The 25,690-nt window shown below is 39.4% G+C and overlaps 2 protein-coding genes and 1 pseudogene across 2 annotated transcripts; 1 reads left to right on the top strand and 2 right to left on the bottom strand.

The window, feature by feature from the left end:
* Nucleotides 1-595: 595 nt before the first annotated feature.
* On the bottom strand, nucleotides 596-8,766 carry LOC133716621 (gibberellin 20 oxidase 1-like; annotated as a pseudogene).
* A 13,096-nt stretch (nucleotides 8,767-21,862) lies between these two features.
* Nucleotides 21,863-22,761, top strand: LOC133716620 (glutathione S-transferase T3-like). Its single transcript, XM_062143306.1, has 2 exons — nucleotides 21,863-22,153; nucleotides 22,309-22,761. Exons 1-2 carry the CDS (start codon nucleotides 21,863-21,865, stop codon nucleotides 22,759-22,761), a joined length of 744 nt encoding a protein of 247 aa, XP_061999290.1.
* Nucleotides 22,762-23,160: 399 nt separating this feature from the next.
* Nucleotides 23,161-24,130, bottom strand: LOC133716619 (uncharacterized). The gene is made up of 2 exons (XM_062143305.1): nucleotides 23,690-24,130; nucleotides 23,161-23,493 (listed from the first exon to the last, which is right to left on the bottom strand). The coding sequence occupies exons 1-2, from the start codon at nucleotides 24,128-24,130 to the stop codon at nucleotides 23,161-23,163; spliced, it is 774 nt and encodes a 257-aa protein (XP_061999289.1).
* Nucleotides 24,131-25,690: the final 1,560 nt, after the last annotated feature.

Raw genomic sequence — 25,690 nt, 5'->3', positions numbered from 1 at the left:
ACCATGGGCCAAGCCTCGTCCGCCACATGCCCAAGGCCGGCTCGGGGCATCGAAGAATTTGAGTTTTCATTGAAACCCCAAACTAATGAGGTTTTTTATATTTTCAACTACGTTTTTTTTTTGTTAAATTATCAAATCATGTTTTTCATCTCCTCATATGGGATGAGAAATTTCAAAGAAATAATATTTCTCTGCCTTTGCTATACCAGTCAATTTTCTTAAATCTATAAATTAAAGTGGAGATGTAATCCATGCTCAGGCTTGCTAGTTATTAAGATTTCAAGGGTTCATGAGAGGTGTTGACCTCTGGGAGGGTTGCAATGACAATGGTTGCATAAGAACTTGATCCGTGTTATTGGTATTCTATGTTTAAATATGTCGAAAAACTAAAATTTATTATCAAACAGCAAATCAGTAACATTGATACCCTAGCACATTTTCCTGATCAATAAGAAATACATGTTAAGGACACAATTCATGCTTGAATTGACAGAAAACTAAATTTAAGAACAACAAGCAGCTAGATAACATGGAGTCTCTTTACTTCTTTATTCCCTTATACGTACACACCACCAAAGCACATAACACAGACTCCCTAGTTTCTTTGGTCTTTCTTTTCCTCTCCACCCTTTTGCTTATTAATCCAGTCCGAGAAGGCATCAATGGTGCTCATGTCAGCCCTGTAATGTTTCTGGGTACGTAAACTCTAGTAGAGTAGGCCAAGTAAAGTCTGGGTACAACTTCGGGTTATCAGCACTGATCAAACTTGCTGGTGGAGTCACTACTCTGTCCTTGTTTGGATTGAGAAAGAAAGCAAGAGATTTCCTTACAGTTTTGTTGTTTAACACAGCCCTGTGTAAGCAGCTGATCTTATAAATCCCATTGCACAGAGCCTGCAAGTTCACATCATGAGGAAAGCATACATTAATTAATCACGATTTTTGTCCAACTCTAAAATGTACGTATGTAAATTAGAGGCCAAGGAAATATCGTGGAGGCTTAAAGTCGAACACATTTGAAAAGTGACACCGTAGTTTACAACTAAATTAACGAAGCCTATCGGGTTTTACCAAACTATAACCTGAACAATGTGGCTAAACTGAAACAATATCAGTGCTTTATATATAGCACGACAACTTAGTTAGCCTGAAGAGTGATCCATACTGATTATTGGACAACAAAACGACTAATAGTACCTATGCCTAACTGCATAGAAAAATCGAACCTAAATAGATAATAACTCTCGAGTGGTCAAGGTGAAGGAATATAGGTGCAATAATACGAGTAGTACTAGTGCCTCTACATGCTATTCCATTGCGCAACATATTAAAGAATAGAGTTAACTGGCCATAAAAGTATCACCAATGTTAATGACGAAAGAACCAAGGACAGGAGTAATGGTGTGCCACTTCTCATCGAAAAACACTTCAAGGCCCCCTACTTGATCCTGATAAAGGATTGTCAAGGAAGTGGGATCACTGTGAGGCCCAGTTCCCAGTGTTAGATCTGGTTTTTTGCACATTGGATAGTAGTTCAACCTCTTGATCGAATCGTTTCCTCCGTAGAACTCTTTGAAGTACTCCCACCCAACTCCTAGGCTCAGTCCCAGTAGCTCCAGTATCCCATTGGATAGTTTGTTCATCACTTCCGAGTATTCTTCCTAGAAAAAAAAAAAAAACAATGACCAAAATAGTGGATATTGCAGATAATTAAGGTCTAAAAATACGGGTATATCGACACATCCATCAAAATCAACTAAAATATTTTAGATCTAAAAATTGGAAAGAAGAGAATAAAAAAGAGAAAACATATGATTAAAAAAAATATCAGAGAGATGTTGTATTTGACATCTATAATTTGGGAAAATTATCTATTTTTTTTACTTTGAGTAAAAGGTTATATATAATATCTATAAGATTTCACTGAAAATTCTACAATACATATATACATGTGTGTCATATATTTTCAGAAGTTTGTTATCATTGTCGTAACGTGAGTTTACTTATATGTAATCTTAATATTATTACTCCATCTACAACCTCGTTACAAGAATAAATTTTTTGTCAATGTTATAAATTTTGTTGTATCATATGTAAATAATATAAAATAAATGTAGTAATTTTATTGTTAATGTTGTAATTTTGATTCAATTAGATAATTAGATGTAAAATGAATGCATATTAAAATCACAGTAACATCGACAAAGTAGTAGGAGGTGTGATCGCAATTTATTATTGTTGGTGCCGGCCAATTTTGGCAACAACGAGTCAATGGAAGTTCCGTTGAAATTCGAGTGTAAAGTGGTGGGGTTGCTTTCTTGAAGTGGGCCTATCTCTTCCTTCGATTAGTTTGATTATATGTGTGGCATTGGTCGTCCACCTCTTGTGATTGAAGGTATGGCCTCGGGCTTCCTTCGATTGATGTTGGGCCTCCAAGCTCCTTGTTGCACTACAAAAAAGAATTGCAATGGCCACGGCAGTTTGCATCGGCAAGCATTTGCAGTCGCCATTGCTCATGCTTTAACTTCGGCAAACTTCCGCCGTCGCAAGAATATGAGAACTATGAGACATAATTGAGGTGCCGTGGCAATAAGGGTAGCAAAACACTAATATACTGCTACTGCAACCAACTGCCGTCGTGTGAAGGCATGAGACAGGAGAGAGTAGGAAAATTTTATCTTATCTCTATGAAACTCTGACCAACGAAAAAGAGAAAAACTTCACTCCCTCTCGATTCCTCTCTCTCTCTCTCTCTCTCTCTCTCTCTCTCTCTCTCTCTCTCTCTCTCTCTCTCTCTCTCTCTCTTCTCCTTCCAGCGCCATAACCCTTCCATCATCCATATCACCATGACCGTGGAATCCACCATCAGCGTCTTCGCTGTCCACTTCATCGCCACGCGCCATCGCCGGGACGATCGACCTCCGCCATGCCGTCATTATCATGTTCCTGTAGCTGAAATTCCATATCTACCATTTCGACAGGAAACTCGTGAAGGGCAAGATCTCATACTCAATTTAGTGGGCATTTGACCAGCCTCTCGACTACCTGCGAATCTACCTCGCCAATCTATGGTATCTATCTAATCTAGGGTTTCTAATCCATATTCCAGATTTGGTTTCTTTTTTCTTTTTGTTTATATTCTTTCTAATTTAGGGTTGTATGATAATTGTTTGAGTTCAGCTGTTCGGATTCCAAATTTGATATAAAGGTTTTATGAATCTGATTTTGGCATGATTCATTTGATTTTCACTTGGCATGTCTAATTTCAAATATTTTGTCAATTTGCTCTTTTGCTTAACAAAAGCTTTTTTTTGCTAAAGATGGGATGCATCTGCACCTCTGTGATCAAGTGTATTATCTGCAGCTGTTTGCTTTGCTAGTCCTGTGTTGGTATTACAAGTTGTTGGTTCTGAGGAGATGTGGCCTCTTGGGGATATTTGTTCCAGCTTTAGTTTTGGAATGATGTTGCTGTCAATTTTAAGCAGTCTGCTGTTCTAATTAATTTCCGACATCAAGGTGAATAAAAGCCTTTCAAGATCGAGTATTTTTATCGTTTCATCTTATTATCGGACATCACACACTTTAAGTTCATATGAAATTTAGATCAAAGTACTGTTCTTGAATATATTCATAGTCATGATCAGCCTTCACATGCTGATTCGTTTATGAAGTTGTTGTGAAAGTTTGTCACTTTGTCATTTATATTTCATTCTTTTGAACCATTATCATCTACCTTCAATAGGAGCAAACCATTTTGGCTACTATTTTTGTCGCATCTTAAAATCTTATAATGGTAAACCATTTTGGCTAGCTACCAGATTTCTCAATGGTTATCTAGATGGGTCCTTGAGATAATATTTTAAAAGCCATCATTTACAAATAAATAAGTTGGGCTACTTGTCGAGAATTGGATCCAATATATTGGTTTGAGGTAATGGTTGATCTACCAATGGGAAATAATAAAAAGGAGCAAAGTTTAGGGATATGTGAGATCTAGATGCAACCTAGAAAATTCTGTATAATGCGATGTTGTATGAATATCTTCTACAGATATTCTAAATCTTCTCCATGTTCAAGTAAGAATATCCTCTACCTCTGTATAATGAGGTCTCAGTTATGTTGTTTTGTCGAATTCTTTGAGTTAGGCTTAGTTGTGTAAACTTTGGTAATTAAGTTTTGGTCTTCAATCTCAGGGTCTATTGAAGATGGTGAAGAACCCAAGTCAGCAGCTATTAGGGAACCACAAGAAGAGACTCGGGTAGTGTCTTCTGACAATTAATAGCATGTCGTTCTTATTAATGGCGCTAATGCACACACTTTTTAATATCTGTTATGTTACATAAGCCTATAGAAGGCCTCTTCAACTCTTGTGGGAGTGATTCTGTCTCTTTCATTGTTGTAGGGGAAAAAGCTTGCTATTTGTCTGCAGCTACTAAAAGTTCAGTTATATTATGTCTTGAAAGCCTTACAGGAAATGTAAGCCTTTTCTCCGACATTGTTTTTAATGTGAGAAGTAGTATCTACCTCTTTGTTTCTACAAAGTGTTTATCAATTCATTGTACGTAACTTTCTTATTTTAGGGGTGCTTTCGAGGTCTTGATCGCTTTCTTGCTGGTATGTTCATTACTTTCAAAATGTGATATCTTTTATAACTTATTGGTTAAAAGTTAAAACCTTTTGTGAGACACATGTTGTGACTTATTACTCCACTTATTAGCATACGATCTCATGTGCTTAGGATCACATCAATTATGAATGATTGACATTCCAGCTCCATTATATCATTATTTGCTGCATTGTTTCCTAGAAGCCTAAATCAAATACCATTATGTTTATAGATTAGTTTAGCTGCCAGTGTTAATGGATTGTAACACTGTTCAAGAACTTTTTTGTTTCAGTAATAACACTTCCTCATTGAGCTAATTTGATTGAATTGGTTTTTTTTTTAAGAGAGTCAGATATTTAACTTCAATGATTTCTGTTGTTTTTTATGCAGGTGATGATGTGAAGGAAAAAAAGCCCGACCCTTCAATTTATCTTATAGCTGCCAAGGTAAACAATCTACATTTTAATTTGACATTTGCGAATGTGGATATCCACATCTTCTACCTTCACTGCACATTTCTAAATATCAAAACACTAACTGCCTATGCCTGACAGAGACTCAGAATCTCAGTCAGAGATTGTTTGGTTGTGGAGGACAGTGTTATTGGGCTACATGTACATATTGTTTTATCATAGTAATCAGTTGCTTAATATTCATAAGCATTGTATTTTAATTGCATGCATGTTGAAACTTCAAGAAATTGGTCCGAGCCAACTGGTAAGCATTTCCCCATTTTTTTTTCCTGACATCTATATTAGATACAGTTGCATTGTTGTAGTTTTTTGCTGGTATAGTATCTTCCCTAATCACCCCTGACAGTATGATCTTATGATCTTTTACTTTGGTCGGGCTACTTCAATATCTGCAATGGTTTTTCTATCTACAACTAGTACTTTATATGCAAAGGGAAAGTTTTTCTTAGTATTGCATGGACCATGGATCTTGATATGTTTGCCTTCATCCATGGGTGGCGGATGGCAAGAAGGTTCATAATTTGACACCATGTCAAGAATTGAGTTCCTGTCTTGTGATGCTTATGCTTGAGCCTTGTTCCATACAGATATTTCATAAGGAGCCATTCTTCTATGGACATGATAACTACGATCAGCTAGCGAAAATAGCAGAGGTATGTATGCCGTTCACAAATCTGTCTAGTATATTTGGCATGTATGCCGTTGACAAATCTGTCAAGTATATTTGCTTTTATTTATATTAAATGGTGAATCTAGTGCCTCTGTCCTGTTCAATTTCTTCCTGTGCCATCACTCTCCTAGCAACAATCAATAGTTTAGTTGATTTTTGTGAGTGGAATACTTTACCAAAGGCCTTAGTAATTGAATTGCCAATAAATGTGTTGGTGTGCCGTGTGCTGTGTTGCATGTATCTCCCATTGATTTTCTAGCTTTTTTTTTCTTGTTCAATTTCTTTGCTGTTGTTCACATACCTTTGTTAATTTATCAATGATGAATATACATACTAGTATCAACTTGTAAAAGAAACACTAGCTTTGATGACACTTGCTTTGAAATTTCCTCTCATACTGCCCTTCTCTTTGTAATATGATTATAAAGAATAGTGCAACCTACGATATTAATTATTGGAATTAGATTATGGTGTGACATTGAAAAAGGGTGATATGCAAAGCCATACATGATATATCTAATTTTTTTTTTTTTTTTGATGTCTTAGGTTCCAGATGCAACTAGTGACCATGAAATTCGAAGGGAGTCTGTAGGAGAAGAAGGGAATCCAGATTCAAGCAGTGATAGAGCAATGGACTGAGTTTCAATGTTATTGCACATATTCTGACAGTGCAATATTGGAATTTTTGTTAAGTGTTACTCTTGGTTGTCTTCATTAGGTGCTTGGTTTTGGGTATAACTTTGTACTTCTTCTAATTACATATTCTGACAATGCAACAACTTAATTACATTGCAATGAAATAGATGAGTTAATGAACAATATATGTGTTGTATATTGATATTTTTATCCCATTTTTGGATGCTGCAAAAATACAGGTTTTGTTAAAAAAAAAAAAATGCTGGTTGGCTACTAGCATTGGTGAATTGCCCGAGCTAAGAATATATTTCCATAACACCACACCGAAGCTACGGCAACAAGACCGTAGCAAAATTTGGTATTGAAAAATTGGCGGGAAACAATTTTGGCAGGAAAAAATATTGGTGGGATCGGAAGTAATATAATTATCATAATATTAATTATGCTGAAACCGTAGTAATATTGGTGGGATCGGAAATTTGCCGTAGTAAATTTTGTAATGGCAACGGCATTAGGGGTAGCATGAAACCGTCGCAGAATGAGGGTCACAAATCTCTTTACCGTCGCAAAAGTGGTCTACGACGGCATTTTGCCGTGGCTAAAAGTATTGGCGACGCCACCAACGGCGTCAGAAGCTTTGCCGTCGCAGAGCCGTCGCCAATGCTGTTTTGCTACGGCAAAATAGCTTTTCGCGACGGGAAGGCGCCGTGGCTGTTGCAATTTTTTTTTTTGTAGTGTTGGGTGAAACTGATAGTCTCGTCTCGGACTTCCTTCACCTGATGTTGGGCCTCCAAGCTACCTTGTTGGGTGAAACTAATAGTCTCACCTCGGGCTTCCTTCACCTGATGCTGGGCCTCCAAGCTCCTTGTTGGGTGAAACTGATAGTCTCGTCTCAGACTTCCTTCACCTGATGTTGGGCCTCCAAGCTACCTTGTTGGGTGAAACTGATAGTCTCACCTCGGGCTTCCTTCACCTGATGCTGGCTTCCAAGCTCCTTGTTGGGTGAAACTGATAGTCTCGTCTCGGACTTCCTTCACCTAATGCTGGGCCTCCAAGCTCCTTGTTGGGTGAAACTGATAGTCTCGTCTCGGACTTCCTTCACCTGATGCTGGGCCTCCAATCCTCCTCCAACTGGTAGAGCTTCATGGCTTAGATATTTTAGCATAGTGTTGAGAGAAAAGAGAGAGCTGAAGTCCCCCCTTTCAGCCTTGTGAAGGTTGGGTATTTATAGGAGAAGAGAGTTGACGTGGAAAGGGAAAGGCATGGCTCAATCCCATAAAATCGGGGTGTCAGCCCCCCACTCTCTGCCTACTGACACTCCAGGATGGGTTTGACAGAGTTGGTGACAGGTGTCACCACATAAACCATCCTTTGTCCTCAAATCACTGTTGACATGACAAGATAGCCATACTTGGTGTCGGGGCTTAACACGTGGAAAAGTTGGTGAGAGTTGGTCACTACCATGTCTCCTCATGACGATTACATGTGCGTGGCGTTGGAGGTCGAGGCTTTAGCCTTGGAAGTCGTGGTCATGATCCTTAGAGGCCGAGGCTTCTAAGCCTTGGAGGTCGAATTCTTGGTTTTGGGGGTTGAGGCTCCTGATTCCTTCAGACTATGCTATTCTAATAGCCAGGTCACGATATGCTTTGACCTTGCAATCTAAGACGACAAGTCAATTACATGGTGACTGTCCAAGACCTGAGAGGTGGAGGTCTAAGGTCAAAGACTCGGCATACCATGGTTAGGCATCTCACTAGTCATGTTTATTTATGTCTAAGGAATATTTCTTTTCTTTCTAGATGAAAGGTTTAAGTGCGTTGAAAGGTCAGAGTCCTACGTGGACTCTTTGACATTTCAACGCGTCCTACGTGAAATGGGTTGAACAGTCAAAATTATTTGTTGAACCAAATTATGACATCAACAATTATTACCCGATTTCTTTGAAATCTTCACCCAAGACATTCACAAAGTAGTCCCTGACGATTGTTGAGCTCTGGCTCTCAGCAGAGTACCTGAAAGAAAGTGTTTCTTTCCATGGAAGCTTGGAGTTAAACCTGTCAGTGAAGCTACTAGTATAACCATGAACACGTCCATGTACTCGTGAGCTTTCGCAATGAGCTCCCGATCAACTTCGTGGTTCACGATGAGGAAGAATCCATGCTTCTTGTAGGTCTCGTAGACCGAACGAATCTAGTTCGCGACGATGGTAGGATCGTCGCTGAGGTTGATGGCCGGAGTGAGAAGGTCCGGCTGGTTGGGGCTCAGCTTCTCTTGGTCCGGCCATATGAACTGGGAAGGGATGTTGGATTGGTACTGAATGACTTGGGAGTCGAAAACCACAGGGGTTTGCTCAGCAGGAGCAGTCACCAGCATGGCCAACATGATTAGGTTTTTTTTTTTGCAAAGGAGAGACTCAGAGACAGAGAGATGGTTTGTTTCGAAGAGGAGACAGGCTGCAGAGCTTATAAATTAAGAAGACGATGGTTTTAATTACAATAATGTACGGATAAATGTTGGAAAATGCTTAACAATCTTTCCTTCTCTACAATTTACACTACATGCACATAGACGTTTAAATTCAAATAATCTTTTTAATATCCTTTACCATTTATATAGCCTCTTAAAAAGTTTTTCTTTTGGTCTGTAGCCACCTCTTAAAATTTAGGGATATTTAGAGAAACATATTTGTCTATTTTATTTGATAAGTTGTAATTCATTGACTAGTTACTAGATTTACTGATTTAGGCCGATAAGAAATTATAGATGCCACATAAAGCTGGTAATGGGGGCTGAATGTACAGCCGTACAGGTCAGGGTTGGAAAATGCTTTATAATATTTTCCTTCTTATAATTCACACTACATGTACACAGACTTTTAAAATTCATATAATCTTTTAAAATCCTTCCCATGTATATAGCATCTTAAGTTTTATTTTTGGCCTTTTAAAGTTTATGGATATTTAGAGAAAGGATTAAATACTTGTTACTCCTCAAACTTTTTCTTGAAAAACAGTTTAGTCCCTCGCCTTTCAAATTAAACTGGATAGTCCTTATTCTTTCTAATTCTCACACAACATGTCCAAAATAGGTCTAAAATGACTATTCTACCCCCAAGATCCTTTTTATATTTTTTTCTCTCTCTTTTTCTAATTTTTCTCTCTTTTTTTATTTATTTTTTATGCTTTTCTCTCTCTCCCTCTCCACAGATCGATCTTGTCCTCCTCACTACTCTCTATAATTTCCCATCTCTTTCTGGCTTCTTCTCTTCGCCATAACTTCCAGCTCCAGTTCAAGCTTTTCCGGTTAAGTTTCCAGCAAAACTCAATTGGAGAGGAGATCCGACAGCAAACCCAACAACCACTCCGGCGAACTGTCTCTGCCCTTCTCTCTCTCTCTAAATGAAATTCCCAAAATGATGGTGGCGCTGCGCCTGAAGACAACGAAGTATGGGAGAGAAAGGGGAGGAGGCAGTGGGTGATGAAGGAGAGGCAGGGTGCACTTGAGCCAGAGGCGGCGGAGCAAGTGTGGGCCGCAAGTGGAGGACACGGGCTGGAGATAGGCCCAGGTGACCCGCTTGACGAGGCCGTTACGAATGGATATCTCGTAGCCGGAGTTGGTGGTTAAGTTGGGAATCGGGGACTGGACGGCAATGAAAGAGGAGGAGGAGGTCCTTGAGGGAGGTGTAGGACTCGAGCTTTTGAGGGACAGAAGCTCCAGGTCGAGCTCCGGCGGCCGATGGCGTGGCGTCACGGAGCCGTTTTAGGTTGGGAAGCTGCAGTTCTGGCGGGGCTTATTGGTGGGAGTTGTGGAGGATGAGGAGGAGGAGAGGTGGCTGAGCTTAGTGGGGATGACGACCGAGGTGGAGATGGAATTGTGGCGGCGGAGCTTCCATGAGGGGTGAGGGGGGGCCCACCAAGCGCTGCAGAGTGGTAGTGAGTGCGGTGGATCGAATGGATAAACTCGAGGTCGGATACGAGCTTGCAGAGAGAGAGAGAGAGAACCAGAAAAAAAAATAAAAAAAAGGATCTTGGGGGTAGAATAGTCATTTTGGACCTGTTGTGTGAGAATTAGAAAGAATAAGGACTATCCAATTTAATTTGAAAGACGAGGGACTAAACTATTTTTCAGGGAAAAATATGAGTAATTAACAAGTATTTAATCCTTAGAGAAACATCCTTGAAACTTTAATTTTATAAGATATAATCCATTGACTTTTATTTCACTAGATTTAGGAAATTACTCAAATGCAGATTTTATGATTCAATTGATAATCCAATAATGATTCCAATGTGATAATTTGTTTAACAAATTAAATATGAACTTGATCAAGCCTGATAAAAAAAAAAAAACTTGATCAAGCCGATCCAGTATGGTGGTAATCTTAAAACCAAGTGCTAGCAACTCGACTAAAGTTTTAGCTGATCTCCAATAGCTCTTTATCTTGGCTCCTTATCTTTTTTGACTTTGGATGAACTTCAAAAAAATGAAGAGTATTTATATATAAAAAAAGTAAATTACATAGAGAAGTAACTATACCAAACCTCTTGACAACATCAACAAAAATAAAAATTAGGAAGACTAATTCACTCCAATTACAAAAATTATGAATGATTGGTGGAGCCAAATCCCACCAAACCAAACCTGAGGAAGTAGTTTTAAAATCTGCTAATACATCCGCGGCTTGATTCCCTTCACAAAATATGAGTACAAAGATATTGCATTTGAGAAATACAATGCAAGCAATGATCCCATTTCACAGGAAGTTGCCAAGGTACAAGGTGAGAAGATTAAAGAAAAACTGAGAACAAGTGTAGAGTTCACCTCCAACTATACTAATTTCCAGTCTCGAACCCACGATAATTCTATTGCTTTAATAAGCCATGCATGACCTCCGCTGCAAAAATTATCCAAACTTTATAGTTCCGAAACAGACCACCATTACTTGCTTGCCCCAAATCACTTTTCCATGCTCCTTTGTTCACCTTGACCCAACCCATTAAAGGAGGATGCATGCTAATTAACTTCAACAATGTGATCAGGAGCCTTCTGCTGTCCACAATGAGCACCAAACAATGCATGCTAATTAACTTTAACAAAGCCTCCAAAATAACTCAGGAGATAAAATAAAGAAAACTTTATATTTAAATGAGTGTACGTAGGAAAATTTCCAAAGTATCTAGATGGACAATTTAGTCCAATAATAAGCTGCTCATTAGAATCCAACCCTTGATTGACGGCCAGTTGTGCATTGACAAGTCAAATCCAATCATCCCAATCCAATAATAGATAAAACCAAATGTGGGTTTACGTCCTGATCCCTTAACAAGTCTAACCGATCGAGTTTTTTAATAAACTTAAAATTGGTTACGTACTCTACAGTGCTGAAGAACCCTAGCCAGATATCTAGCTTCAGCGACTAATAAATCCAAAACAGCAATTCATGGGTGAACTTCCTCTTCAGTTTTTGATGTCTCAACCAGATCGTAATTTCCAACTCGGCCTAACAGATAGTTAAACAAGAGCAATTAAAAACATCCACTCAATTGTGATTGAAAAGGATCAAATGCCTTGCGCAGATTAGAAAAGAAATCATGAAACTCTGCAGTACTTATTTTGGCTTTTCCATGATCATTGTCTGCATTAAACAAATCACAGATGAGTCATGAATTACATCAACTAGTTTGTTGTGGAGAAAAACTAGGATAAGACGATGAGAGCAGCACTATCAAGTTTGGAAATGCAAAACTGCATGTGGAGGCTAGGCTAGCTAGTGATTAGATTTGAGTGGTCACTGATTAGAACGACACTACTAATTAATCTCTTGCTGACTGATCGCTGCCGCTTCAGTAGTACAAGAACACTTATCTTCACACCGACACTACTAATTTGACCCTTATTGTCTCTGATCCCTCCCACTTTTCCTTTTTTTTTTTTTTTCTCTTCTTGAAATTAAAAAACAACATTTATCTGTGATTAGATCCCTAATTCAAACAGTATAAGCCTTGAGGAAATCGCTAGTGATGCTATATTTGTTGTTTCTTTCATTCTTTAATAACTTGCATGTATGTGCATGACCGTTTCTAATTATGACAAAGATGCTTCAACTGTTTTACAAAACAGCTCTCTAGTTATGGAAATAGACAAAGATATATTTTTTTTAATTTTTTTAATTTTTATTTTATTTTATAAAAGTATGGTTGCCATGTATGATGAAAACGAGACATATTGGAAAATCTATCAACTCCAATGAATTGGTGGCTCATGTGATCAAGTAAAAACATATTGTGGAATCTAATTGCATTTTCTAGCACCAGAGAAACTGTGAGTTGGCAATCATTTAGGTACGGTGTAGTGCTATGTGAAAATGCATGTTGGCGAATGGAAGCATATAATTAATTCTTCCACTTTAATCACGGTTACTTTTTTTTTTGAACCAAATAATCGTTCATTCATCTCAAGCCAGAATGACACGGATACATACCTTCTCTTGCCAACTCAAGGGCAAGTTTAGGACGTGGTATGCTAGCACCACCCATTAGACAATCAGTGCACACTTATTAAGAGTGAGCCTATAAAACTATGAAAATAAACATAGTACATAGACACATCCCGAAACATAAAGAAAAAAATGGCACGTAGCTGAAACAATCCTCCTGGATCCCAGATGCGAAATCCCATAGAGTTAAAGCCCATTAGTTTGATTTGTGAAAGAACCCAGGCAACCTCCAAATTTGCTTTGGACACCCAAAGCTTCCAACTGGATTTGGGCCACTGAACTAATATGGGCACCCAATTAGAGTTGGGCCTCCCAACTGATCTGTACACCCCATAATCGGGCACCCCTTCTCCGGTAACTATCCCAGCCGCGACCACCACCGCCATCGCCGCTTGTAACCCGTCAGCTTGCACTCTGACCACCGCCTGTGCACCTGCAACCATCGCCGCCGCATCAAACTTCACACGACCCACAATACTAGCGCTGATCCAGATTGAAAATCCTCTCCAAACCGCCATCTCAGCAAGTCTGAACTGAACTCTCCTCGCCATCTTGCTCTGAACAGAGAGGAATTTCCTCTGCCATGGCTGAAACATCCCACCAGATCTGGACAGTCCCCGCAACTCGATCCATTCATCCTTTAGTCTCGCTCGACTCGGTCGGATCCGACCCGATGTACCCTGTTCTGCAATCCGGCGTCGGAAGACTTCAACCCCCCAACACCGGAGGCCAGTTCTTCTTCGAACAAACCCATGGGAAGATCCGGGTTCATGGTCGAGAAAATCAGTCTGACAAAGAGGTTGTTTTGGTTGGGTGTTCGCCGAAAACAAACGGCGTTGCATGGCCGAAGAGAAGCCACAAAGCGTGGAGAGGAAGGCTCCACTTAGAGGCGAGGCCGGAGTTGGCCGCCATTTGAGAACCCCAAAACCAGGGCGGCTAGGGTTTAGGGCTGCCATTGCATGCCTAGCATTTAATCACGGTTACTTAATATTAAGTTACTTGCGTAAATTGCCCCACCTAATTTTTTAGTTAGCTCAACCTTTGAAAAATATTCATGAGGTTGGTGAATAAATGTACACTTTTTTTTTTTTTTTCCTTATAAGAGGATCAAAGGATTTCACTCCTACCCCCATGGTGACTCGAACCCATGACTTCGTCATTAGGTAGTGGGTGAATAAATGTACACTTCTTAGTTGAACGCACCTTATGCTTGTTTTTACTGTATTAGAAATTTAGAATTCTTTGCATGTGACAGCGTCGTTCTTAAAAGATACTCACTTGGTTATTGAGATAGTGACAGGACCTGCTCCCCATTTCACCCTAAAATCCTAGGTGGCCATATGGGGGCCCACTTCAGGAATTACTGAAAATTTGGCATAATTACTCCAAAAAATGGACCACCCAAAAACCTATGAACACTATATTCACACTTCTAGAAATTTCACAACCAACCTCAACCACTAGAGCCTACCTGCTTTCCATTTCTGTATCAAACTCCACAACAGATACGTACAATAGTCTGCATCTACCCATGTTACACAATTTATACAATAGATTGGTTATCAAAGCAATTCTAATCAGCAAGATATACAAGGAAATAAAAATAAGGTACAAGTAGGTTAACGTGTAACCTACAACAAAGATGGAAGCGGTTGACACTATACCTCGACTTCTTCTTAGGCTCGACCTCAACTAATCTACAGACTGGGCAAGAAAATATGAAAAACCCAGGGAAAAGTATTTATAAAAACTGTTAGAGTGAGTAGACAAACAATAAATAATTTCAAAGAAATAAAAGTAAAATTTAATTCTTTCCCAAATTAAATTTCAGATAAAAACCAAGCATGCAGTACAAGTTCAAGAAGAATACTTTACACTGTTAACTAAAACGGGCATCTCAAATCTTGTGAAAATACTCTTAATCCTCCTCTGTACTAAAATCTCAAAATGTATTGTAAATCAACTCATTTAAAACTCGATCATCTCAAATCTTGTGAAAATACTTTTAATCCTCCTTTGTATTGAAATCTTAAAATGTACTGTAAATCAACTCATTTAAAACTCGATCATCTCATAATCATTTTAGAAATTTCAGAAATCTCATTGAAAATATTAGGGCTAACTATTGTTTAGTCCCTGAAGTATGGCTTCGTCCTCGTTTCAGTCCCTGCCTTTCTGATTTAATCCCAAAAGTCCCTGAACTCACAATTTTCAGTTCAACCGGTCCATCTCCTCCATTTTCTCGGGTTGCTTGATGACGTGTCAGTCACTCCTTGCCAGCTCAGCGCCACGTAAGGCATCCATTGTGTAAAGTGACGAGAATACCCCTGCTTCAGTTTTTTCCAAAATTTCCTCCGTCTTCTTTCTTATCTTCTTTCTCCACTGTTCTCCTTCTTCCTCTTCTCCACTCCCATGCCTGCCCATCGACTCCTGCAGTTCACCATTTCCATAATAACACAAATCAAATCCATTTTCCATAGCAAAAACTACAAAGAAACAGAACTTCAATCCAATTATCAACGAAGAGTTCAATCTTAATAGCATATGCAGAGGGACCTTGGGCTTTTCGGCGACGGCGGAGTTGAGATCGGAGAGGAGATCGAAGCAGAGGAGCAACTCCGGTGGCTTCTGGGCGTGAAAAGGTCTGAGTGTGGGAGACTGGGAGTGAAAGGGTCGGAGGGGTGTTGGTACGAAGTGGGTGTAGAACGAGGTCGGAGCCGGAGTCGCTGTGGAGAACGAGGTCGCTGCCTTCTGGGGCATTGACCTCAGTTTTGGGGTTTGATCAATTTTTCTGGGTTTTGTGTTTAATTTGTGAGTTTTGGTGATTTGGATTTTTCAGGGTTTTGATTGGTGGTGGTTGTGGTTGATATAGAGTGACAAATTTTTGAGATTTCATTTCTGGGTTTGGTGCAAAGAGAGTTGGATTTGTTTGTTGTTTTGTTTTTATTTCCTCTCAATGATGGCGGCTCCGAGAAATGAGCTGGGAGGTTGTCGCTGCTCTCTCTGTCTTCTTGGGAGAGAGATGAGCTTGAGATGTAACAATGGAAGTGGAAACAAGATTAAGCCACAAATCTCGACCTGACTCATCCCTGCTTCTTGGGTTCCTTCTCCACCTGGTGGGCCTTTAGCCAAGGTCTTAAAGCCCACCACCAGCGCCGCCTCAAACCCGTTGTCTCTGATCACCACAAACGGTAACCACGGCGAGTTTAGTTGCTCATTGGGGAATACGGTGTCGTCACCATTAGGGGTTCTTCAGAAAACATTTGCTTCATTCTCTGATAGCAGTAGAAATAGTGCCCCAAATCTTACGAGTTCAAAGGCCAAGACAGACTGTTTCTCTGTGGTCGAATCAGAACAAAGCATAGTCATAGTTTTCTTTTTTCAGATCTTCTTGTTGTTTTGGCTTAGTTTAGTGTAGTTCTTTGACTACAAAAGAGGATTTTCGATTTGGTTATTTGATAAAAAAAATTTAATCTTGGGACCTATGCAAACGATTATCCAGCTCAATTCATTTTGGGTTACTGTTCTACACCTTCATGTAGAGTTGCAGATAGGGGGAGAAAGAAGATAAGAAAGAAGGCGGAGGAAATTTTGTAAAAAACTGAAGCAGGGGTATTCTCGTCACTTTACACAATGGATGCCTTACGTGGGGCTGAGCTGGCAAGGAGTGACTGACACGTCATCAAGCAACCGTAGAAAATGGAGGAGATGGACCAGTTGGACTGAAAATTGTGAGTTCAGCGACTTTTGGGATTAAATCAGAAAGGCAGGGACTGAAACGAGGATGAAGCCATACTTCAGGGACTAAACAGTAGTTAGCCCAAAATATTATCATGATAATATAGGCGATGACTAGAGGGAACTGTCGACTAGTCATCTCATGCCACCTGGAGGGTACTGCCGACTAGGTGACGCATCAAGGGTACTCCAACCGGAATATGAGGAGGCAATGGCTAGAGGGTACTGCAGACTAACCATCTTATGCCATCTGGAGGGTATTGTTGACAAGATGACGCATCAGAGTGTACTACCGACTGAAATACTATGAGGCGATAGTTAGAGGTACTGCCGACTAACTATCTCATGTCATCTAGAGGGTACTGTCTTTAGATGATGCATCGGAGGATACTGCCTACCAGAATATATATTTTGGAGTACTGTTGACCATGTGAGGCATGAATGCGCTAACATTAATATCTTTCATATTTACCTCTTCAAATACATATATAACTCTAAATTCATAATCTCTCATCAACTTCTAATATTTAAAGGACTAAATACTGTTTACTCCCTATACTTATAGAGTCTCGACGTTTCAGTCTCTCACTTTTCAATTTCATCCAGATACTCCCTAAACTATCTAATTTCAGACAATCCATCCTTGTCGTTAACTCTTCGTCAAAATCAGAGTTAAATCGCTGATGTGACATTCATTCAACGCTAAAAAGTCTATTATACCCTCACTTACTTCTTTTTTTAAATTATTTTTTTTCTCTTTTTTTATTTTTTCTTTTTACCTCTTCTTCTTCCACATCTCTCTCCTCCTCCGTTATCTCCATCTTCTTCTTCCAAAAACAAAGAATGCTCAAAACTGCTCTGTCCCAGTAAGCCTAGCAGCGAATCCAACTCCGGCAAAGATTGCTCCTTTGTAGACGAAATGCCCGAGACGATTCAGCAACCCAAAAGAGCCATGTCGCCGAGGACGCAGGAGCTGACTTCGATGACGTCCTCCATCAAAATCTTGAATGGAAACTATGGATCGGCGGCGACTCTCCATTTCCATCCATTCAGAAACAAACCCAAAACCACAAAACCCTCACGCTTCTCTGATTATTCTGGTTCAATCTTAACCCGTACAGCTCAAAATCTTGCAATTAACGAAAATTAAAACAATCGATTCCCAAATTGTGACCTCAAGTCAAAAACGACGACCATCGCAAATGTCACCTATGATAGGCTGGAGGATTGGAGCCATTTCGACGACGCGTTGACAAAGAAAGTCTTTGCGTACTGCCACTAGTGTGATGGTCCACCAAGCACCTAAACACATCTCTAAGCCCGAACAAAACCAAATTCGAAGTGAAACCCAAAAACACTTTACACTTCACCGACTCTCTAAACTTCCCATCCCTCTCCTGCTCACCACTAACTTCAGCTACAGCCTCATCTGCCGGCCTCCAATCTAGCTACACAGTCCCACTAGTCCAATCACAACGACATAACCGTAAAACAATCAAATTGTTAGGGGCGGGAGAGAAAATTTACCATTTGGTTGACGACTTTGCTGGCTTCTCCGAGATTGAATTGGTAGCTTGGAAACCAATGGTGAGCATTGAACCGAAGAGACGAGAGTAATCTAGTCCTTTATTGAAATAATAGCCTTTGATTTCACTACTTTTGCTTTGTAAATTCTCTGATTCTTTGAACAATGTGGATTACACGCTTGCAATTTTACCGTCTTCTACTGCTTCGAAATTTAATTAACTCGATAATTAATAAAAGATTTTAGAAAGGAAAACTCAATAATCTTAACTTATTCAACTTTGTAAATTGTCAAAAACATAAATCATGAAACCTGGATAAACTATTCATACTCAAATAAAATCATAAAAACTAAACGATAATTTAATACTCGAAAAAAATATATACTACATGCAATTTAATTTAAAAGCAAAGGTCCACTCACTAAAATTCAGCTATGACAGCCGTCTGACGAACTCTTCCTTGAGCTTGATCTACATGTCGTTATAAACAAAACGATAATCATGAATAACGGACTTTGAGAATTGAAATTAAATTAATGATAACAAAATTGAAACCCCTAAGCGATAATTCGTCGAAAGCTCGAATTCATATCGGAACATGCTCAAACTTTATAGGTTATATTGACTTGATAATTATAACAACCTATCGAAAAATGGGGTCAATCCAATGGTCGAATCTTCCTGAATTGAAACCTGAAATTTTGAAACTTCAGAAATTTCTATCAATTTCAAAGTTTATCGTATGACTACCAAACTATATCCACATGCTCACAGCGATGAGCTCTACCCAACACATCAAAGATGAAAATCAGAAACGGCCGGATGCGCCCTTACGCGCCGCCATTTCTGACCCTGAATTGGGCCACAATACCTATGCCAAATTGTTCATTATGACAACCCTCACCACTCTTAAAACTACAACAAAGTCAGAATCGAAGCCATTTGACCGGAATTTACCTTGAACACTTCCAGCACCTGAAATCTTCTAAGCTTCGATTCTCCTCCCTCTATCCAAATCAGTGTAGGCCGCTTGAAGGGTTTGTTGTACATGCAAGGAGCTTTAAAACCCACCTGGTATCATGAAAAATGGTGGCCGGAAAATGAAGTTCCGACCGGGTCTTAAAATCGGGTCGATCGTAGCACCATTCTCTTCGAAACTCCATCGTTGATGATTATTCGGTCTAAACCACCACCACAGGCTTCAAGGCGAGGAAGACGCGATCTGGGGTGGCCAGACGGCAGTGAAAGCCTCAGGATTTTGGTTCTGGGTAGGAGCTGGGGATCGGGTTGCGAAGAGAGAGAATATGGGTTTGTGTTTTTGACTAAAAAAATAGAAAGATCAAACTGCTATTTATAATAGGTTTCCCATAATCGTAACTTCTGCTTTTCTGATCGTAATTTCCACATACAAACTCCGATTTTAACGTGACATATGTCCACGAACTTGGTTTAACGTGCTCGACAACTTTTGTGAAGGAAGTTTTCTCGAAAAAAGAATAGATTAAAGAGTCAATTTTTAGCGCCCTTAAAAGTTTGAAACGAAGGTAAAAAATGAAGATGATCGTCGTTTGCCGTCCAAATGATTAGTAAACTAGTAGATTTAGATACGGGGCATACAGATAGTAATCATAGTTTTTTGACAATTGCTTTAGTGGCACATTTACTTGGATCTCAGATGATTTCTATTAGGCGAGTGTGTCTTGAGTTTTTTATTTTTTTTTAGTGATATGAAGTTATTGTTTAATAGTTTATTGTTTTTAGTCACTTAAATTAAGTGTGCAATCCACTATGTAATGGGTACTATATATTTACTAAAAGTGAGAAAAAATGACTTTCGCTCTGCTAGGGTTTTGCATCGCCGCAAACCTATCTGAGCTATGTATGGGGATCGGGCTGCAAGGGTTGCCGGTTCTGGCACCACCTTTGTTTGGGGTCTTGGGTTGGCCTCGGCCTCCTTCTCCTTACCTTCCTTTTATCAGTTTTGGTTAGGGGGATCGTTCTGTCAGTAAAGGGTAGAGCAGTATGGCTACCGTTTCACGACGATGGCTGGGAGGATCTTTCCAGAAAAGCCGTGATCGAGGGCCGGTCGCCTGAACGCGGATCAAGTTTTGTTAGTTGGCGTGGGATCTTAGTGCCGGCTGTTGGAGGCTTCACGACTAGGGACACAGACACCAACCACACTGTCCTTAACGGAGACAGGTTGCGGGTAGCAAGTCACCTGTGGTTCTGGGGAAGCGGTTCAGAGTGCAGGTCTGTGGTCTGGTGGTGCAGAGAATTTTGGTAGGGTTTGGACCCCTAGGTGCGATGAACATGGCGGCTGCTGTGGAGGTGGCGTCGGTTTGTTAGAAGGTATGGGGATTGGTCAACCGATCGAAGGTGATTTGACTATTGGCTTTGCAGGAGGTGCGCTGGCTTGTGGCAGAGCCGATGTCGCGAGCTTCGAGGCTTTCAACCTAGGTCTGGGGATGAGAAAGAGGAGTTTCAAGACAGTGGAACTTCTCTCGTCCTCTGGAGAGAGCAGTTCGGGTATGGCTACAGCAACAGTACCCCATTCTGTTGGGGAGGAGCACATGTCTTCTAGGAAAGGTGAGCTGAAGGAATGCACTCTCATGAGTGCCCTAGAGTAGGGTTGCTTCTTGGGAACATGAATAAATTGGGATGGTCTTTTGATTGTCATCGGAGACTCTCCTAGTAGTGTCAAAACTGGTTTTCTACATCACTTGACCTTCATCTCGTGGATACATTATGTTTGATTAGTCTTGTCTTAGATTTTTCATTCATGGCTCTCTTCTGTCGTTACCCGGAGTCTGGTTGAGTCATACCTTGTAATGTTTCCTACTTTACTATAATGGACTGACACACCTTGCATTCAAAACAAAATGTCTCGACTAGGTCAAATGTGACTTATGTGGTAGTTAGATTGATTTAAAGACTGATATCTTGGTGTATGTAATATGTATTCTAAGGGCAACTCCAACAATTGGGTGCCATACTAGAATTTGCCCAAATATAGGACTTTGCATCTCCAACAGTTGGTTTTAGGGGGGTCTGGTTTTGGTATTATAGGACTTGGGCTCATCCCAAGTTTCATATTTGAGACTTTTACAAGACCAGAACCCAGCTACAGTGGATCGGGACCACAGATAAAGCAGACCCAGCCCAATAACGTAATCAACGCGCTGGATCGAGAAATTGATCAGAACGCGCTGGCTTTATGTCGTGTGAGGAAGCGCACGTGTGAGATGTACATTGGAGAGAGAAGAAAGGCACGTCCGGAATGCACAATGGGCCCCGCGTTGACTGCGGTTGTCGGCTATTGACCGTTGGGATTTACAACGGTCTGAAGATCAATGGCCACGATCTGTCTATTTTGAATATGGACGGCTCTGATGTCATCCTTTTTTTTTTTTTATTGTAACAGATCTATTTATCATCTGACGACTCAGATTTGAGGGGAAAAAATAATCCACGGCTCTGATTAAATCGTGGGTTATTAATTTCATTTTTATTCAAAAAAATTAAAAAATTATCTGAAAATTGAGGAAAAAAATATACCCATTGGAACAATAAAATTTAGAAAATTCTATAAATACCAACCCATTCTTTTCTATTTCCTCACACCAAATATCCTCCGTCCATATCCTTCACAATTTTTCATTCATTCATCCATCTTCTTGTTCTTAAATTATTATTATTATTATTTTATCTCTTGAAAAAAATGGGTCTAAGAAAGGATTCTCGGAGGCATAATGAAGAAGTTGTTCTTTGCCAAGCTTGGATCACTGTTGGTGGTGATGGTTGCGTCGGAAAAGATCAAATGTCGGATTTATTGTGGAATCGTGTTTCGGAGGATTACAATGCTCACAAACCAGCGGGTTGCATAACTAGAACACCTTCTAGTTGTCAGGCTCGTTGGAAGAAAATAAGTCGGACATGTATGAAGTGGCGCCAAGCTCTTAACAAGGTCGAACACTTTCAACGAAGAAGCGGCCAAAATATGGAGGACGAGGTAATTATATTGAAATATGTTCAATAATAATTTTTATTTATTTATTTCTCATATAGTTGTTAAAAGTAAAATGTTCTTATATATGTACTTTATTGATCGATTTATACTAAGCTTTTTTTTTTCTTGATGTTTTATTTACTTAATATTGTATGTAGCTCATGAATGTTAAATCGATGTACTACGACTCGGTTGGTCAAGATTTTGTGTTTGAGCATTGTTGGCAATACTTGAAAAATATGAAAAAGTTCGGGAAAACGCCAACAATGGAAAACACCAACTTTAGTGTTCCTACTCCTGTCGACTTGGATGAAGATGGAACATCCACAAATGAGGAGGAGCCGACTTCATCAAGGAATGCACATCCTCAAGGACAGAAAGCTCAGAAGCTAGCTAAGAAAAAAGGTAATAAGCAGGATGTGGATGGACTACGACTTCAAATGCAGAAATGTTATGAACAAACAGAGCGTGAGTACCAACAAAGACAACAACAGTTCGAGGAAGGTCAAGTAATTGAGCAACTTGTTGAGGATGCTCGCACGATGATGGTGGATCCATCAATTTTCACCCCAAGAAAGAGGAGTTATTGGGAGAGGAAGCAAGATAAGTAGGCAGGAACCTCAAGCATCTCGGAACAATCTCAAGATCCTACACTCCTTGGACAACTCAAGCTTGATCACTTATGATCCACTTCATGAGACATCTTAGATGTAATCAATATTGGTTTATTAGTTTGAATTTTATATTATTGTGGTTGATGTTGCTATTTGTTAGTTGCTTTGAATTGTTTGTGTTTTAAGTTATGATAATAAAAATTATCTTCTTGAGTAGCTCATCTTCGTAATAAAGCATTGAACTTTTATTTTCATAGTAAAGCATGATCACACTAGGTAAAAGCACATCACACAAAGTAAAATCACACCACACAACAATGCAACCAAACTAGGACATGACCACTTAATTATCATGACAACATGGCCACTTATTGAAGGCAATAAATTTAAAACTCCTCACTGGTGGTTCTGATCAGCTTGTAGCTTCAAGGTCCATAGGTGATCGACTAGATCGTCTTGGAGGTTTTTATTCATCATTGGACATCTAACCTCCCTATAACGACGCAAGAATTGATTTAATTGTTGCGGATTGTGATGAACATCGGTGTCAATTTTTGGTCTGGCATATATCTTTGCTTTCCTTGGTCTGGTTGGGATATCATTCGGATCAAATGGCTCTGCTGCATCTTCATCATGTTCATCTTCAACAATCATATTGTGCAACATAATGCACGTCATCATGATGTATTGATGGTCCTTCTTACATTTTACTCCACCCACGAGCTTGTCCTTTTATGATTGCCCAACGAGCTTGGAGAATATCAAATGCTCTCTCTATGACTTTTTTGTATGCTTCCTGCATCCTTGTAAAATGTTGTGACTGCGGCGTCCTCGGGTTTCGGATTGCTTATACAAATGACCCCGTTTAGGGTATATGCCATCAACTAGGTAATAACATTGGCCATGCATAACGCCTATTACCTACCTGGTAGCTCACTTGAGGAGTTTCACCAAGGTATACGTCATTGAACAACAGTGAACATCTAAGGACGTTAATATCATTCAGGGAACCTAGAAGTCCGAAGAAAGCGTTCCAAATCCAAGTATCGTAGGAGGCCACCGCCTCCAAGATGATTGTCGATTTCCCCTTGTGGCCAATATACTGCCCTGTCCATTCGGTGGGACAATTTTTCCACTGCCAGTGCATACAATCAAGGCTCCCGACCATCCTTGAGAATCTCCTTTCTGCATCTTTGTCAAGCAGCCGTTGTAAATATGCCGGTATTGATCGGCGAAGGTAAGTCTCATGGTACACATTCCAGATTGGTTTCGTGAAGTGCTCTAAAATCTCAATGGCAGTGGACTTCACAATATCTAGGTAATCATCGTAGAAGTCAGCTGTGATGCCATACGCGAGCATCCTCATGGCACATATGTCATCTTTTGTTCAATGTACGCCGACTCTTCCACTAGCATCTCTTCTCTGAACAAAATATGGGTCGTAGTTGACCACGTCGCGCATCATCCTGTCAAAGACCCAAGGTTGCATTCTATATCACCTACGAAATATGTTTGGTTCATATATACCTGCACGGATCAATGAAGTATTGAGCTTGGAGTCGAAGATCCATAAGCTCTCGATCCCTGGCCTTATAGTTACGACCTTCTGAAGGGCCCTATTGTGAATCCTCATCTTCCAGAGTTTGGATTTGCAAGGCAGTGGCAGACATCATCATCGATCTTCGATGGTTTCTCATGACGGCCTCTTCTTGATATTTCAGCAACCATTTCGTCAAACGATTCAGTGCAGAAACAGTTTGACAAAATCAAAAGAAAAAGAATATGGAGAGATTTGTAGGATTTGGATATGAGAAGTGTTTGTGAATTTGTGAGAGATGAGGATGACAATGACCCCATATTTATGGACGGTTTGCAATGATATCATCATATAAGATATGACACGTGGTAGACAAAATAGTAACTGTAATTTGGACAGCTAGTTAAAGTTTGACACATGGCAACGAAATCACATCCAAATTCGGTTGTTTGTCATATATGCCGACATAACACATCAAAATATCTTCTAAATAATTTGATTATTTGTCATATATGCTGACACAACATGACAAAAAAAATTAATATGAATTTTTTTTAATATTAAATGATAAGAATAATTTTTAAATATTATGATAAAATAAAAATGTAAGTTTTTACCTTATTTAATTAGATTAACATTTTTTTAAATTTAATATTGATAAACATTGTACTCATATATATATACTATTTTAATCAAGAATAATGAAAATAGCACCCCTACATAGCACCTTATTGTTGGAGATGAATTTTGAGTCCTATATGAATAGTGCAACAAGGAGGTGCTAAAATGAGAATAACACCCCCAAATAGAACCTATTGTTAGAGTTTCCCTAACATAACCAAATACAGTCGTTGAATATTGGTTTTATATGATGAGAATGATAGATTTAATTAACTGAAATTAACTATAAGCTCATGCAACCCTCTATAGCTAGGGCCTGCACCAATGACTCTATCGAAAACAACAATGAAATGTTGTACTAAAAAAGAAATAAAATGCATGAGAGCAAATGCTTGATCGAGTTTCCTTTTCATCGATCTATAAGGACCTTTCGCACAGTTTAGTTTCTATTTTGGATGTTGATTGATGTGGAAACATGAAATTTTCAAGCAATATATTGTGTTATACTTACAAAAGATCATTTTGCATTTTCCCACGTTTGCACACCACGTGTACATTTTCCTTCTTTGTCTAAGAAATTATCTTACAGCAAGTTCAACCATATCGACAATTATTTAGACACAATGGTAACTTATATGCATGCATAAATCATCACATGTAAATGTAGAGAGTTGTAAGAACTTGCATATATGACCAACCTAAATAAATATTGAAATATGCATTTATATGTAATTAACTCTAAATAAATAAATAAATAAATAAATAAAT

This window comes from Rosa rugosa, chromosome 6, assembly GCF_958449725.1.
Source record: "Rosa rugosa chromosome 6, drRosRugo1.1, whole genome shotgun sequence".
Taxonomy (NCBI): Eukaryota; Viridiplantae; Streptophyta; class Magnoliopsida; order Rosales; family Rosaceae; genus Rosa; species Rosa rugosa.
The sequence above is the reverse complement of the archived record's forward strand: the minus strand, read 5'-3'. Positions and strand labels throughout refer to the sequence as shown.